At 38.7% G+C, this 17,793-nt stretch overlaps 1 protein-coding gene across 3 annotated transcripts in view; it reads left to right on the top strand.

Annotated features, from left to right (window-relative positions):
- Window positions 1–15,219, top strand: part of HIBCH (3-hydroxyisobutyryl-CoA hydrolase) — a 78,644-nt gene extending 63,425 nt beyond the window's left edge. For 2 of the 3 annotated variants that reach the window (XM_054562637.1, XM_054562635.1), the window contains 3 exons: window positions 7,339–7,458; window positions 11,339–11,372; window positions 14,357–15,219. In XM_054562637.1, coding sequence (XP_054418612.1) covers window positions 7,339–7,458; window positions 11,339–11,372; window positions 14,357–14,472 — 270 coding nt within the window. In that variant the 3' untranslated portion in view covers window positions 14,473–15,219. The remainder of the gene's footprint in view (window positions 1–7,338; window positions 7,459–11,338; window positions 11,373–14,356) is intronic. The other variant, XM_054562636.1, reaches the window with a different exon arrangement.
- Window positions 15,220–17,793: the final 2,574 nt, after the last annotated feature.

Genomic DNA, 17,793 nt, shown 5'->3' with positions numbered 1-17,793 from the left:
TGGGTACTCTGCATAGCACATCACAAAATTCTAGACTCCCAGAAGGAAAGCAAGTGTTTAGTCTTTCATTCCATAAATATGGTATGTTGCTCTATTTAGGTCTTCCCTGTTTTATCTTAATAATGTTTTCTAATCTTCGTAGAGGACTTGCATTTGCACATCTTTCATTGGAATTATTCCTAGATATTTGATGGGTTTTGATGCAACTGTAAATGTAATTATTTTAAAATTTATTTTTATTTGTTGATCTGTATAAATATAATTGAAATTAAGTTTTCTATATTGCCCTTGTTGGCTAAATCACTTACTCTAGTACTTTTTAGATTACTTTGGATTGTCTACATATGTAACGATGTCATCTTTTCTTCTTCCTTCATTCCTTCTCTTCCCTTCTCTTTTCCCTCTGTTCCTCCCACCTCTCTTCTTTATCCCTTGTGTTTCCCATCCTGCCCTCCCTCCCCACCCCAACCCATACTGGTAGCACCTCGAAGCCAAATGTGTAATAAAAGTGATGATAGCAGCCAACCTTGCCTCAGTCTTGGGGGAAAGCTTTTAAAAATATTAAAAATGTTTATCGTTATAGGTTTTCTGTGGATATTCTTCATTGAGTATAAGAGAGTTTCTTCTAGTTGACTAAGTGGTTTTATGTAATTTTATGTAAGTATGTATGTATGTATGTATGTATTTAGAAGGGGAAGGGAGGGAGAATGAGAGGGAGAGAAACATCTTGGTTGCCTTTTGCACATGCCCAAACCAGGGACTAGCCCACAACCCAGGCATGTTCCCTCACTGGGAATCAAATTGGCCTCCTTTTGTGGGATGATACTCAACCATCTGAGCAAAGGACCATTTTATATAGGCTTTTTTTTTTTTTTTTTAAGATTTTACTATTTTTAGAGAGGGGAAGGGATAGAGAAAGAGGGGGAGAGAAACATTGAGGTGCAAGAGATACATGGATAGGTTGCCTCTTGAATGTACCCATCTGGGGACCCAGACGCAGCCCAGGCTTTTACTGTGACTGGGAATTGAATTAGTGACCTTTTGGTTCGCAGGCTGGCATTCACTGAGCCACACCAGCCAGGGCCATTTTATATAATTAAGAAATTTCTTTATTTATTGATTATTAAGGAGAGAGCAAGGGAGGGATGCCTGAGCAAGAGACATCAGTTTGTTGTTCTGTTTATACATTGATTTGTTGATTCTTGTATGTGCCCTGATAGGGTATCAAACCCGCAGCCTTGGGGTGTTGGCACCACATATGTAATTATTTTGAATGAGTGTTGGATTTTAATATAAGTGTTTTTCCTGAATCTATTGAGATGGTCATATGATTTTTTTCTTTTACCTTCATTAATGGGGTATATTACAATAATTAATTTTTAATGATCAGAAGTTTTTAATTTAAATAAGCCCAAGGTAACTTATTTTCTCTTTTATGTGTATTTTTTGTGTCCTAAGAAACCTTTACTTATTCCAAACTTCAAAAATATCCTCCTATGTTTTCTTCTAAAAGCTCCTAGTTTTTGCTTTTTTGTCTAGGTCTAGCTAGATCCATCTCAAATTAATTTTTATTTAAAAAAAACAAGCTTTGGGGCCCAGGTTTATTTCTCCCATCGTGCCATAAAATTGTTCCAGCATAATTTGTTGAAAAGACTTTCTTCTTTCACGTTGGATTGCATTGGTGCCTTTTGTCAAAGATCAAGTGATCACATAGATTGGGATCTATTTCAGGGACAATGATTACTTTTTAAATATTGAACTGATTTCCTGAAATAAGCCCCGTTTGGTCATGATGTATGGTCCTTTTTATATGTAGCTGGATTTGACTTACTAATACTTGTTTAGGATTTTTGCGTTAGGTATGAGAGCTATTGGCCTATAATTTTTCTTTAATTTCCATGTCAGTTTTTGATAATTAAGTTATGCCAGACTCATAAAACAAGTATGGAAATGTTTCCCTTTTTTTTGTTTTTTGGAAGAGTTTCTGTTAATTTTCTTTTTTATCAGTGAAGCCATCTGCATCTGGAGTTTTCTTTGTGAGCAGGTTTGTCGCTATGGATTAAAAATTTTAAATAGATATAGGACTATTTAGATGTATTTGTTTCTTGGGTCAGATTTGAACTATCTTTCAAAGCATATGACACTTTCATTTAAATGGTCAAATTTATTGGAAAGTTGTTCATGATATCTTTTAATGTTTGTAGTACCTATAGTTACTGCTTTTTAACTGGTGCTACTAATTCTTCTTTTCCCTGATCCACCATCCCCATGTACTTTATCTTTTCTTCTTTATAGTTTCAGGCTCTTTACTGTCAGAATTCTTGTTGCGGAAAACAGAGTCCACCTAGGCCCTCTTAAGAAGGAAGAGCTTTACTGTAGGGAACAGATAGTTCACAGAACCTCTGGGACACCTAAACAGGAAGTGCTTCTTTAATTCCATCTACTAGAAAGGGGGGACTGACACTGAAGGGCGCTGTCAAGTTGGGGACAGGGCGTCCAGAAGCTTGGGGGGCAGCCAAAATGCCAGATTTAATTATAAACTCTTTACATTTATATATTATAATGTTAAGCAGGAGTTTGTTACTTGGGGGTTTTGGTACCTGTTCATTTAACTGTTATGTTTTTAGGGACTTCTTAATGATTGGATAGACTATTTTAGGTTTTTTCTTTAGAAAATAAAATCCAACGGTATAAGGTGTTTCTTTCTATAGCGTCCCTCAGTTTATCATTTTTTTCTGAGCACCATTTGTCCTTGGAGAGAACATTATTTCTACTAAAAATGCTTTCAATACTCCTACGAGTAATTTGTTTTGACCTGTTTTGCACAAATTTATTTCTCTAGTGCTTTGCAAGCATTGTAAAATATCTGCTACCCAAATTAAGCAAGTTTTGCAGTATGATATGAACAAATAATTTATCCTTTCCCTCTGACTTCTATAATGTGTACTTTTTAATTGGCTACTATGTGGCTTGCTTAAACTTTTTGCTCAATGGCATATTTACTAGTTCAGAGAAAGTTTTTAGAAATAATGAATTTGTTTTTTTAATGGAAGGATTAGAAAGTTCATTTCATAGCATATTAGCAGGTATGAAATATACTGTAGTCTTTCTTCAGAGGAGAGCAAAATTACACCTTTTCGTATTTATCCCTGTATTTTTATGTATTCTTTTATATTAGGTAAAGAACAAGCCAGTTTCTTTTCTCTAATTAGTTTCTTAAGTTCTCATTTCCTGTTCATTGTCTTTAAGTCAGTATCAGCTCTATTTTTAACAATTTTTTTTTAATTTTAGATTTTATTTATTTATAGAGAGGGGAAGGGAGGGAGAAAGAGAGGGAGAGTAACATGACTGAGCGGTTTCCTCTCATGCGCCCCCTACTGGGGACCTGGCCTGCAACCCAGGCATGTGCCCTGACTGGGAATCAAACTGGCGACCCTTTGGTCACAGGCTGGTGCTCAATCCACTGAGCCACACCAGCTAGGGCATCAGCTCTATTTTTAAATGCATTTAAAAAAAGTAAAATGATATAAATACACCTGAATTCCTAACTGCTAGTTCCTCTTGGGGGTGATTAAATATGGCTAACCCTAGACTTTCAGAGAATGTTATAAATGACATCTTTCTTTATAAAGAGAAAAAAAAATTACTTTCTAAGATTACATAGTAAATCAGAGAAAGAGCTGGGGCTTATCTCTGAGGACCTTCAGTCACCCTGTGGTCTACTTGGTAGAATTCTTCTAATGGTATCAATAGGTTTGTTGAATATTATTCTTCTACTTGTATCAGTAGTCTTGTTGGATATTGTTTTTCTCTTGAAAATGCAAGTCAGACTGTATTATTGGGTGTTCTGGTAGATTCCTGAGGTGAGGGGCAGAGGCAGTATCCTGAGTTTTCTTTTTGTTGGAAATTGTCTTTGAGTACAAGAACCATGCCCTATTTATTATTGTCTTCCCTGAAGTGTCTAACGCATAACAGATGCTCAGTAATATTGTTGAATTGAGCTGAGAAAGTGAATCATTTGATAAAAATAAAGGAAAAAGAAGTTGGCTCTTTGACATACAGGAGACAACTAAAGTTTAAAGTGTCAGATAAATGGTTAGAACACTGACCAGTGTTCTACCAAGCAGTAGAACTGTGTTCACTAGGTTGTATGGGTGCAGGGTTATATCCACATACAGTTCTAGCATAGCTAAAGGTTCAAGTCCTAATCATTTATCAAAATTTCAAGAACAGTCTCAGTGCTCCCGTGTTAATGGATGAAGCTATGTTATATGAGCAACTTTAACTCTCTTCCATTGGCCCCTCTTCGGTTCCTCTAACCCGTGTCGCGTCTCACTCCCTTGCCGTGGGAAACAGCCCCTTCCGTGCTCTCGTTCCATGCTTTCCTGCCGCCTCTAGGGACTAACTGCCTCAGTCATCTCTGACTTTCAGTATCTTCAGTTCTACTTCTTGAGTTAGTGGCACATTAGTGTTATTTTCCAGCCTTCCTACCCTTACAGAAAGCCTTCCCTTGGCTCTTTTCTCCCTCAGGCTACTATCTTTTGTCTTCCCCTTGCCATCAACATTACACAAGCAAGGTTTTATTCCATTTTTCCCTTTTTCACCTGACACAATTTACTCTTTTTATCTTTGATACTTTTTACTTTTCTTCAGCCTTTGACATTCTTGCCTACTTTTATAGCTCCTATAGTCCAAGGAGGTAGGTTTTGGAGTAGGCAGGCTTGGGTTTGGATTCCTGCTCTGTGTGACCTTGGATAAATTCATAGCCGAGTCTGATTTCCTCATTTGTGAAAGGCACCTACATGTGAAAGTACTTGCCGTAGAGATCAGGGAAATGTGCTCCATAAATGTTCCTTCCCATCCTTGTTTTGCTTGGTTTCTGACACATTGCACTATCCTGTATTGCCATCTCATTTATGAGGTGGGTGGTATTACTGTCTCCGTTTTACAGATGAGGAAGCTAAGATGTTGTCGAAGGTGGTGCTGCTGGGATCCCGCCCCAGCGCTGACTCTAGAATCTACACCTAAGTCTCTGTGCTATATTGCCAGCATACTTAAGTTGTTGGAAGTTACAGTTTCTTTCATTTGTCAATATACCTGTTTCTCCTTATACAGGGAGGGGCGAATGCAGAGTTACTGTATGTGAAACAGTTGATTCTTGTATTATTCATTATTGTATTATTTTCCATATGAACTATAAACCTACTTTTGCCCCACCCTGTATGATGTCTGTCTGATGAAAATATCTTTAGTTCATATAGTTGGCCCTTCAGCAACACAGGTTTGAACTGCATGGGTCCATTCACACATGAGTATTTTTCAGTAAATACAGTAAATGTATTTTCCTTATGATTTTCTTAAAAACATTCTGTTCTCTAGCTAACTATATTGTAAGAATATGGCATATAATATAAAAATATGTGTTAATTGACTGTTATCAGGAAGGCTTGTGGCCCACAGCAGGCTATTTCACTGCCGGCCCTTTGCATCTGCAGACTCCCAAGTGCGGATCAAAAATACCGACTTCATTCTACAGTTAATCGAACCTGTGGATGTGAAACCTGCTGATACAAAGACACAACTGTAGTTAAGTTTTGAGAGAGTCAAAACCTAACATGCAGGTTTTCAACTGCATAGTGGGTTGGCACCCTAACCCCTATGTTGTTCAAGAGTCAACTTATTTCACAAAATGCCTGAACCAGCAGAGCTTTTTTATTGAAATTTTTTTCCCAATTTTACCTAGCATGTGTGTGTGACACAGAGCAGGCAACTGGGGCCCTTAGGTGGCTCTTTTAAATGAAATTAATTGGTGGCCAGCAGAAGAAGTGTAGCAAGAGATGGAGTTTTATGTTTTGAGAATGCTAGATAGTAAAGAGCCAAACCCAGAAATGAGGACACCGTCAGTTACAGTACCTGCAATACTCAGGTATGTGATTGTGGGCTCACACAATGCAGCACTGTCGGGAAGGATTGTAGCGGCACTGACTTTGCAGACTAGGAGAGAGAGAAGGTGGCTGTGCCACTCCCTGAAGTACACCTTTTAGCATTGTGAGTGAGGTGCCTCCAGGATTTCAGCCGTGATAACAATGGGCATTATTCTGGCTAGAGAAAACTAGTGGTTTTGTTAGCAAAAGGGACCCATTGTCTTCCTTGCCTGTGGGAAGGAGGGGCCCCCTAGCACAGTATGCAGACATACTGGGCCATCATCCCCTTGGCCAGCAACCAAAAAGGCGAGAACATGGGGCAGGGTTGCTATTCGGGACGCTACATGAGGTTGTCCATACAGCACCAAGGGTAGAAGAATGAGTTCCTGTGAAGATGAGCCAGATTCATAAAAGCCTTAGTCATTTTCTCTCCTCCTCTCCAGCAGCATCGTGGGTGTAGGTAGGATACTGATCTTCCCTGAAACTTCTCTTCACAGTAATCATCTAGTTAAGCTTTGACAACTAAGGTGCTGCTCTATCCACTCAGTCTGTTCTCTGAATCTGTGTGCCAGACTTGAGGATGCTGTAAAGAACCTAGAATCTTGATGTGGGGAATTCTTTGAATTTAAAAGTGAAATTTATATCTTTGAGACAGTCATTCAACAATATGCCTGAAAACTATATATTACAATTATAAAGGAAAGGGCAAACATCAGATTTATAGAGCAAGTATCAAACCTCTTGCAGCAGCTGTCATAATCCCAGCCAAACACTTGTATTGGAGCGCTGGTAACAGCATCTTTAAATTCAAAAGGAAGTCACTCATCATTGTAGCTAAAGAGTTAAGCCTATAATTCTTATTTTTCTAAATGTTTAAATACTGTAGAGCACCTCATGATACCTCGAATAGTTTTCCCTCTTTACTTCCAAGGTAGGAGCAGTTATTCATAGATGAAGACGAAGTTAAGACACTTAAAGAGTCACAAGATAGGAAGGGCAACCGTATTTCTACTCCTTTGCCTTCTTTATGTTGTGAAGTGAAATGTCCCCGGATGTATTAGTGGTTTCTAAGGTGTATATTATGTATATTTAAGCATAATCTTTGTTTGCTTACCCCGTTGGGATCGTAATTTATATCAGGTAAGCTACAAAATGTATATTTATCTTATTACTTAGTTTATAGGTATAGAATTTATTCCACTGGTGGTATTTTCTTACTGTAATGGACTAGAAATCTTTTGTTTGGTGCTTTGGCAGGATTAGCCTAAGGTGTAATCTCACTTTTGTAGGACTTTGTAATATGAAACTGCTAAGGAGCAAATTTTAATAAGGTTTATATCAAAACTTAGCTGGTTTATTATAGACAATAAAGGAACTACTGGTCTAAAACTAGTAAAAATTTTTTCTCTAATAGGTAATTAATAAAATGTCTCCAACATCTCTAAAGATCACATTAAAACAACTCATGGAGGGGTCTTCAAAGACCTTGCCAGAAGTATTAACTATGGAGTATCGTCTGAGTCAAGCTTGCATGGTAAGACTTTAAAAAAAATTATCATTTTACAGTTATGAACATAATATATGGTCCTTGTAGAACATGTAAAGTACAGAAAACTATAAATAAGAAAATTAAAATTACCTATAAATGTACTCAGAAAACACAGTGGGCCGGTTAGTTTAAGGTGTGTGGAGGTATTGCTCCCAGGCTGTTACTAAGCCTTTATGAAACAGCAGCGATATTATTAGTATGTAAGTGTAAGGTCTCTAACCTTGTATGCAACTCAAAAATAGAAATTAACCATTTTCAGGCATGGTCTCTGACCTTGGGCAAAAGGCATAAACTTTCTAACTGTGAATTCCATCATGGGTAAAATGAGGAATGCTTGTGTGTATATATAATGACAAATGGAAGTTATTAGTCTGTTACATGTTTTACTTAATAGATTAGCATGGAAAGCCCCATTGTAAGTACAGTTAAAATAGGTAGTAACCACATAGAATATTACTGATTTCATGAAACATTTCAGAGTCACAGTCATTTCTTCTTGCAGATGCTAAATTCTTCAAAAGCAGAATCATCCCTTCTGTATTATGTATAGAGGGCCCTGAGATTAATACATGGTCGAAAGGAAGTATTTTCTTCAATAACTGGAAAAAAGACATCTGTAATGGACTTTCATGTGTTGAAATAGTTATTAAGATGTTCAAAGTACTTCCTCTAACCATAGTGAAGCTCTATTAGTGATATCTTAAAGTCACTCCTGGCAGTTGAAGTCTATTGTTATTATGAGTAAGTACTGGGCTAAGTACTTTTACATGCATTTTCTCTATTAAATCTTACACTCTTTCTAGAACGATAGGTACTCCATTGTCTCCATTTTATAGATGAGGAAACTGTAGCATAGAGGAGTAACCTGCCTAAGGTGGTGCAGAGACATGGTGTATGAAACCAGGTGGTTTCACTCCAGGGCCTGCATTCTTGACCACTGTCTGGTATACCTCACACAGCGCATGTTTTTCAGTGTACATTTAGTGCACTGCCTAGATCGATCGATTGATTCCCTCCTTCCTTCCTTCCTTCCTTCTCTCAGCAAGTAGGTTAGCTATGTGCTAGGGACAGTGCTAAGAGCTACGCGGTTCAAAGAACAACACACTGTCCTTTTTCTTAAGGAATTTATAGTGTACCGAGGCTATAAACAAGTAAACAAAATAAGTAATATAATTACAAATTGTGGTAAGTGTTCTAAAAGAAATATAATAGGTTGATGATACAAGACAGTGATGTGAGGGCAGGAGGGAGTGGGGAGGCAAAGGGAAATCTGCGTTGAATAGGTAGGCCAGGGAAGACACCCTTTGAGGCATCAGCTCATCTGTGACTTGAAGGGTGAGAAATGAGTATGTTGAGAAGTTTCTTGGGTTTCAGCAGGTGGTGATTTGTTTCAGTTTGTTTTAAGGTAATTATGCTGCTAAATGGAGATGGGGTTGGAAGGGTTCAAGAGTGGATGTAGAGAGCAGACAGGAATTTATTGCAGTAATCCAGGCACAAAATAGCAATGGCTTAGACTAGGCTGGTGGCAACAGAGAGAACTAAATGGATTTGAGGCAAATGCAGGAGCTAGGCCTTGATGATGGGTGTGAGGGAAAGAATGCATATAGGAATTAGAGCTCAGAGGTGTGGTTTAGGATTTAACTCCGAATGACACTAGCATCAATTGTTTTAAAAGCTGTAGAGATTTATTTACTTAACTAATAAGAGTGTTTACCATATGCTAGGCACTGTTTGAGGCACCAAGAGTACATAAGTAAAAAAAAAAACAGACAAAATCCCAACCCTCAGGGAACTTACTTTGTCATGGGGGAGATGGATCATAAACAGATAAACTTGTAAAATATACTGATTATAGATACTAAGGAGAAAAAAGTAGAGTGGAAAGGGGATATGGATTATAGGGGAGGAGAAGGGGTTTGAACTTGTAGATGGGTTGACCAGAGAAGATCTCATTGAGACGTTGAGCGAAAACCTGAAAGACGTGAGGGAGCGAACTGTGCAAGTGCCTGGAAGAAGGGCACCCAGGCAGAGGGCAAGACAAGTATGAGCGCAGATGCGGGTGTGGGCCTGCCTGTTTCAGGGACCTCCTGGAGGCCTTGCGGATGGAGTGGGGCAGGGGGTGTGGTGAATGAGTGAGAGATGAGGTCAGAGCTAACAGGGTAGGGCTGCCTAGAGCATAGATGGCCTTGAAGGTCTTTATAAGATTTTGGCTTTGTTGTGAGTAAAGTTGGAAGCCACTGGGTGTTTTGAGCAGAGGAGTGACATGATCTGGTATTTTAACAGAATTGACCACTCAGCTGTTTATGAGTATAGAGTGGATAAGATCACATAGAAGGAAAAAATGAGAGCGCGCTGATCGGAGCTCCAAGGAGCTCCGACATTTTGAAGTGGGCTGGAGGAGGAGCAGTGGATGAGGACAGAGGTTGGAGAACCAGGAGAGCGAGGTGTCCCGAAAGCAGGAGAGGAGTGTCTCATGGAAGAGGGACTCCTGCCAAAGCCTCTAGTAGATGAGGATACAGGCATCTGTTCTACCGAAGTTATGAGTGATTTGGGCAAGCCGTTCCAGCGGAGTGTTGGAGCAGAAGTTATAGTGCAGTAACTTGGAGAGGAGAGAAGCAAATGGAAGTTGAAGCGGAAATAGGGTGGACACTGGGACTGTGGTATCAAGTGAGGTTCCTTTATCTTGTATGGTAGAAGATACTAGAACATGGCTATAAATAAGATTGATAGTGATCCGATAGAGGAAACATATTATGTTGATGAACTGCTGATATAATAGTTAACATTTACTGAACATTTACTATGTATCAGGCACTGGGCTGGGAGCAAGATAATCCTATGATGGATGTATTGATATTGCCATTTCAGGAAATTGGGAGTTAGAGAAATTACTATACCAAGGTCGCATAGTTACTATGTAGTAGAGCCAGGAGGTGAACCCTGACATTTGAACCGTATGCATCGGCCACTAAATTACACTGCCCACATTGATGAAGCCAGGAAAAGAAAGAGAGATGGTAACCTCTCAGGCCAGGTCCTCGAGGAGGCAGAGGGAATGTGAATGTGAACGCAGGGGACGACTGGCCTTTGAAGGGGGTCGGTCCCTTCTTCCACCGTTAGGGAAGGGGCGGCACGGTGCAGACGGCTGCCGTTGGTCTGCAGGTGTTTCAGTGGTAGGAAGCAGAGAGTTACATGTGTTAGGGCTGCTGCTGCTTTTTTTTTTTTTTTTTATAAGGAAGTAGAAATTTAAGCTAAGAATATAGTGAGAGTAGAGTTCGGTAGCAGTAGAAGTTGAAGAGACAGAAGGCAGTTGAACTCATCGTCTTGGGGAGTGGGGAAGAGAACATGGACTGTTGGGCAGTTTTCCATGCTTGTTTGAAATTTATGCTCATGAATTTTAAATGAAACAAGTCACAGTTGAACGGTTTTACTGCTGCAAGATTTAGCTGCTCAAATGCAGGCAGAGGCAAATGGTAGGGTTCAGCTAATGCCTGAATTTTGCCAGGACAGAATAAAAGGAAGAAAAAAGCTTGAGGGAGATGAGGACATTTCCAAGGAAAGGTGACCACGTGAATGGACGGGGGAAACTGGGCTGGCTGAAGAGCGAGGTGAAGCCAGAACAAATGGTGAGAAAGTCGTAGGGTCGGCGGAGCCCAGGGTAAGGTTAGGGATTTGCAGCAGCAGAGACGCTTGAGCAAATAAGGGCGGCAGTGACGGTCAGAGCAGCTTATCAGAGTTGGTCCAGTCCCTGATGTCGGGGTCTGGGTTGTGGCCCTGGGAGTGGGGGGCTCATGTTGGGGTAGAGAGACAGCACCAGGAATAAGGGTACTCAGAAATTCTCCACTTAATCTTGATTTTCTTTCAGAGAGGTCATGACTTTAAGGAAGGCGTTAGGGCAGGTAAGTGACAATTTTTTCCCTCCTGTCTATTATGGACATAGAATTTATGAGCATACACTGTTAATCAAAGGTGATAGTTGTTTTATTAATGAAAATTGGACTTGTGTGAAGGTTGCGAAGTATTTAAAAAAAAATATTACCAACTGGCATGTAAGGGAAGATAAGTCTTTGCACCCAGTTTTGTTTAAAAAATTCATATAACCTGGTCATTGCTCCCTAGTTTATATGTAAGAGGTAATCCTGCTTCTACAATCACGTGCTGAGGCAGTGTGAGTTTACCAACTCGTTCGGCTGCTGAGGGCTCTGAGAGGTGCATCGATTCCCATGCAGAGAGCCCTCAGGCCTGGCCCTCACTCTCCCCCAGTGCGGGCGGCCAAGCCCAGCACTGCCCAGCCTCCCATCCGCCTCCTTGCCCGCACCTGAGCGGTTAAACGCTGGCCTTGGACTTAGTCAAATTTGCTAATGTTTTTGTTAATTTCTTTTTGTTTATCATCTTCAGAGTCGGTATACTTAGAAAAGCAAGTGACGTGGTTAATATTTTTTTGTTCCTAGCAAATTTGCAATAATTTTTATGTATATGCCCGTATCCCTAAATAGCTATCATTTCTGTTCTGTTTCTGCATGTACTTTGCATATCTAGTTTTCTTATTTTTTTTATTGATCGCTTTAATATAGTAAAGAATCTAGATATACTTTATCTGAATGAAAGGTTATGTTCTCTGATATAGAAGCTTCAATAAACACTGATCACTATTTGTGGAATTTTCTTAATCTATGACATGATATAGTGTTAGAAATAAGCAGTGGGTTCAAATCCTTTCAGAGGACACATGAAATTCAGAAACCAAGTGAAATATGCATTTTCCCTACTAATTTCCAGCAAATTCTTACTGCATGTGGATCAGCCTAGATTTCTGATTTTAGAATCTGTGTGGGTTATGTTGATCAAGTATTCATTCTATGTTATAGCAACCCTTCTCAAACTTGTTTTTAGATATACTGTTGATTTTAAAGAAGAGTTAAAACCGAGCAGCATCAAAATTTTGATATATAATACAGGTTCTTATCAAGCTTTTTAATAAAGAGAAAGCTTATCGCTTTGTTTTTCAGCATAAACTTTTTATTCAGAATGCAGTATCTATTCTGGGTAAAGCTGTCTGGTGTTTTGGATAACCAAATGCTTCAATTTGCTAATTATAAAATATGTTAGCAAATTAGATAAAATAAACTAGCAAGTTAGGGGAATGGTTGTCAAAAATTTTTACTCTTAACATCTCGAACAAACTTCCTGATTGTAGAAGAAAATAAAAAGAGATTAGCTTAGAGCGAGAGAGCTTACCAGTTGGAATTTGAGTGTGTCTGGTGAGACCTGAAAAACCCGGGCTGCCTAGAGAGCAAGAACTTGTGGAATCTGTGCCAGGCAAAATTTCCTGTTAGTCCAAAATAAAATAATACTTAGATTTTATTATTCTGTCCTTTTGCCCTTCAGTAGACTGTCAAAGAGGTAGATAGCATTGGCCGAAGGGCTTTGAAGGGATCCTTGTAGAAAGAATGTTCCAGGATTTTTATTTACATTAAGGGAATGTAAAACTTTCAGATTGGCAGGGATTATAAATCAGTGTTCAACCTAATGATACTGGAATCCTGAAGTTACACAGCCAAACCTGAAAAACCGCTAGTATCCACATTTAATTATGGATGAAGCTCCCTTCCCTCTACCTTCTCAGGCAGCCTGCTTCCTTGGTTCCCAGATTGCTTCTTTAATTATTTAGCTTTTAATGCTAAATGTGTTTTTTTATAGGTTCACTGTAGAGTTTGTATGTTTAAATAATTTTCATTCTTCACAAGAACTAAGCACATTTTAAGCATGGTTAAAATACCATACCACAACCATTCTAAATATAGCCCCCTTCCCTAAAAAAAAAAAGTGTTTTGTTTTTTTTTTAGGTAACTGTAGATTCACATGCAGTTTTAAGAAATACCATAGAGCACCAATTTTCAACTGGTATACTACAACAATTTTTAAACCATGAAATACTTGACTAGTCAGGAGCACTGACCTCTTTTCCCTTAGATTGTCAAATAAAAAAATGAAAACAGCCAATACAATATCTGTCCAGTGTTAATCAAAATTATAACTATTTTTTGTCAGCAAAAAATATCTTTTTCGGTGTGCCGTAGAGATTTAGTAATCGGTTTGTGTGCGCCATGAGATTAACGGTTAAAAACTGCTGTTAGAGATCCCGAGTACCCTCCACCCAGTTTCCCCACTGGTAACGTTTGCATAACCATAGTATACCCTCACAGCCAGGAAACTGCCTTCCCTCTCCCTCTTTAAAGGAGGGTATACAGATGGCCTCATACTTACTGTAATCCTGTGGGGTTACTATATGGCCACACTAAATGATGACTACATTGAAATAGGAGAAGTAGGGTTTCTGATAACCTTGAAGATGGGCTGGTATTTTAATTCAGAGCTATGTGAACTAGGGGACTCAGCAAAGTGGCAGTACCACCTTTAATTATGCATAAAGCCCCCTTTCCTCCACTTCAAGTAATTTTCCTCTCAGCTCATTGTGGAGGACGTCCTGGACCCTTTCCTGCCTTCCCTTTAAACCACACCAACTCTGGTTTTTGCTGTTTTACGAGAGGGAGAGTTCGTTTACTATTTGGTGTGAAGGAGAAAAGAGTTCTAGGCCTTCAACCACTGCATTCGTTCAGTAGGCAGTATTCAAGCTAGAGGTATCGATCGGACTCAGCAGGTTAGAAAATAACCACATGCTCATCATCACTACATTGCTGTCCCTTCAAAATCTGTGGGGACTTAATTTATAAGGAAAATAGAGCACATACAACAATTCAAACTTTTAAGAAGAGTGCTATAGAAAATATGCCTCGTACAAGAGAGTTTGTCAACTCAGTAATTAAAATCTGGCAATACCAGAAAGAAATGAACTAACATTTTTTATGTCTTCACTTGACAGTTTTAATAGATAAAGACCAGAGTCCAAAGTGGAAACCAGCCACTCTAAAAGAAGTTACTGATGAAGATTTGAAAAATTCCTTTAAATCTCTGGGAAGCAATGATTTGAAATTTTGAAGTGACTGGATTTGGAAGGTATTTTGGAGCAGGGGTCAGCAAACTATGACACATGGCCCAAATCTGGCCTGCTCCCTGTTTTTTATATATTCCTCAAGCTGGGAATAGTTTCTGCATTTTTAAATGAACGGGGAGAAAAACCAAAGACTAATTTTTCATGACCTGTGAAAATTGCATGAAATGCAAATACCAGTGTCCGTAAATAAAGCTTTATTGGAACATAGCTGTACTCATCCATTTACATATTATCTATGGCTGCTTTGAGTAATTGTAGCAGAGACAGTTAAGACCTGCAAAGCCTAAAATATTTACTATCTGGTCCTTTTCAGAAAAAGTTTGCCAACACCTGTTTTAGAAGATGGGAAATTTGAAGGTCTCTAGAGATTCTTGTGTTAGTATATCTAATTAAAATGGGAACTTCATGTTATAGCTTTTGGTAGCGGTTTGTGTTTTGGTTAAATAAATGTATAGATTATAAAAAATAAAAACCCTGACATTTTTTTGATACTCTGTTAATGTTTCATAGAATTTTCTTCATATATCAATCTGTTTAAAAGTAATTGTGAGTTACCATAGCAGAAGTGTTCCTTTCATAACATTTGAAATCTCAGGCAAAGATTTTTGTAAAGTTGTCTTTTCAGTATTATTAACTTAGCCTTGGCATTTTCTAAAGTTAACCACAATCCCTACCTGTGGCAAAAGTGAATTATTTTTTGCTCTTTGCAATATTTGCTAACATGACAGAATGAGGGATTAGGAAACTCTAATTGCTAAAATAGACTCTTTTTTTCTGCGATTTACATCAAAATTTTATGTGATTTTTGTCCTTACACAGTTTAAATCAGGAGGGAAAAAAATGAAAACAAGAGGACTTTAAAGTGAAGTAAATCCTTCAGTAATTGGTACTCTTGACAAAATAACTTAGGAGGTACACAAACTGCAAGGTGTTTGCGACTTGGGACCTTAAAGTCTAGGAAGAATAATTTTGTGTTAAAGATCAGTTTATCATTTATTTTGTAACTTGTATAGTTTTTCCTTCATCATGAATCCTGCAAAAACTAAGAACTTCAAATTTATAAGAACAAAAGGTGGCAGAACTGAAAATGACATCAAAGATTTTATCTTGTACCTTCCTTATAGATGGGGAAATTGCAGTCTAGAGAATTGCTTTAAATTTTGTTCTTAATATATTAAACAGGAAGTATTTTTCTTCCAAAAAATTAGGAACAGATTTGGAATAAATACCCCATGACAATGGCCATGTTTACATTTATATTGCTAGAGCTCCTCAGTTGGACCTGAATGATCCAAGAATCACTTGTAAAGGTGGATTTTTATTCACTTTGTATTTGTTAGAAATGTGGAAAATGTTGCCTTCTATGCGAAAGGTTTGAAAGTACACTGTTGAAAAGCATTTGCTTACTGAAATTAAATAGGAACGCATAGCTGGTTAGTTGCAACTAGACTTTTATTGTACAGTTACCAAAAAATATTGTACAGACACAAAAATATTTGGAAAAAATATACCATTTTATAGTTTAGTGTTACAGGGACGAGAATTTGCTAATAAAACTTGAGTTTTGCAAAGTCAGATTTAGGGCATGCACCTGAGCTTGTGCCCAGTGCTCCAAGCACAATGTGTCCTAGTTGGTCACACAAATACTGGATGCGGGCGTTATGAGTAAGCAAACAGTGTATTTGTAAGAACTTTGTTTTTAAATTACTGTTTGTTGACATTATTTATACTGTGTCTCTAACTTTTGATTTCTACAACTGTATAATACAAAAGTACAGTTCTTCCATTTCATAAAATGTCAATGATTGAGTAGGATATAGGAGTATCATGCATTGCTCATTCACTATTTTTAAAACTAATAAGGCAGTTTGACACAAATTATTCCGTTGGGACTATGATCATTTTTATCCCCTTCAAAATTGTGCTTTAGGTGCTAATAATAATCATAGGCAGTTTGCAGAGAACGGGTAAGGCAACTGAAAGTGGAGAACTCACGTCACAGGCCTGTAACGGAAAGGTCCCTGAACTGGGGAAGGGGCGGGGAAGCACGCCTGTGGGTTGTGCGTCTTTCTGTGAATGAGGAACTGGCACATTTCCTCTGATAATCTGCTGCTTCCGCCATGTGCCACCTGCCGGTTCTTTGTTGCGTGGGTAGCCACTCATCTGCCCCCGTACTGGATCCAGTGGCTGGGCGTGTGTGTCAGTGTGGTAAAGTGCTGCTGGGTCCTTTCCCTCAGTGGAAAACACTGGAAACTTGTCTTCGCAGTGCGTCTTCCGATGGAGTTCGGCATTGGTGCTGTTCCTCGGGCTCGCTTTTCCTGGTTTTTCTCTCCCTTACTCTTTGGCCATTATTCTTACTTCATCTGTGTTTGTGATACAAGTTGGAACAGATGTTTCCCAGTAGCTAATAATTCTTTCAGTCTTCTGTTTTATATGTCTTCTCCCTCAAACAGTCCTTTTACTCTTTATTGCTCATGCAAGAGTAAATCTAATGTTTAAATATGAAGATAGGAAAGCTGAATATCCTTTTAAGGATGCTCATATCTTTCTTGTCATCAGCGCCAAACTGTATCTTGATGACTACCATGAGCAGTATAAATCTGCTTATCCAACACTTTCTCCTGCCTGCTTCCAACTTGGTTTATCCACGAACACTGATTATGCAAGCCTTGTAGTTCCTTGTGCGTGGTTTGACATATAACATGGCATACATGTCCAAGATAAGTCTCTGCATGTCACAGGATATTATACTCTGTTAAAATGATTCAGGGACGAGAGGATAGTGCTTGGCGACAAAACCATACTGCCACAGTGTCCGAGAGGGTAGCAAGAGTTTGCACTTCCAGCTAGATTCAGATCTGGAGGATATCCCATACCCCTGGGAAGTAGGGGCCCAGGCAAAGGTTAAAAGGTTAAAAGATTAGATATAACCAAAACCCAGTAGTCTGTGTCCCTGTGTGTGCCGAAAATTTTAGTGTGATGTGCTGCTTTTCCTATGGCTTTGTGTTCTCTCTGTCATACGTATTATTTTATATACCACATTTACCTTTCAGCAAATGACCTTGCAGCAAAAGTGTCCCGATGTGAGAGAGAAAATGAATGAATGAAAAGTGGCAATATCTAGGCTTTTATCTGACTCAGAATTAACACTCAGAAACCTAAATTTTTCTTTGTGAGCTAGAAACATGTTTTGCAGTTTTAGGAAACTTTCTGTTCTCAGCCCTATACAAACGGGTGGTTGTTTTTCTATTTTCTCGGTTGCTAAGATGGCCTAGGACTAGGTGAAGTGAAAGTTGAATGACCAA

Source organism: Pteronotus mesoamericanus, unplaced genomic scaffold, assembly GCF_021234165.1.
Source record: "Pteronotus mesoamericanus isolate MK-2021 breed Mesoamerican mustached bat unplaced genomic scaffold, CSHL_Meso_final scaffold_651, whole genome shotgun sequence".
NCBI lineage: Eukaryota > Metazoa > Chordata > Mammalia > Chiroptera > Mormoopidae > Pteronotus > Pteronotus mesoamericanus.
This window is presented reverse-complemented; position numbering and strand designations above follow the sequence as displayed.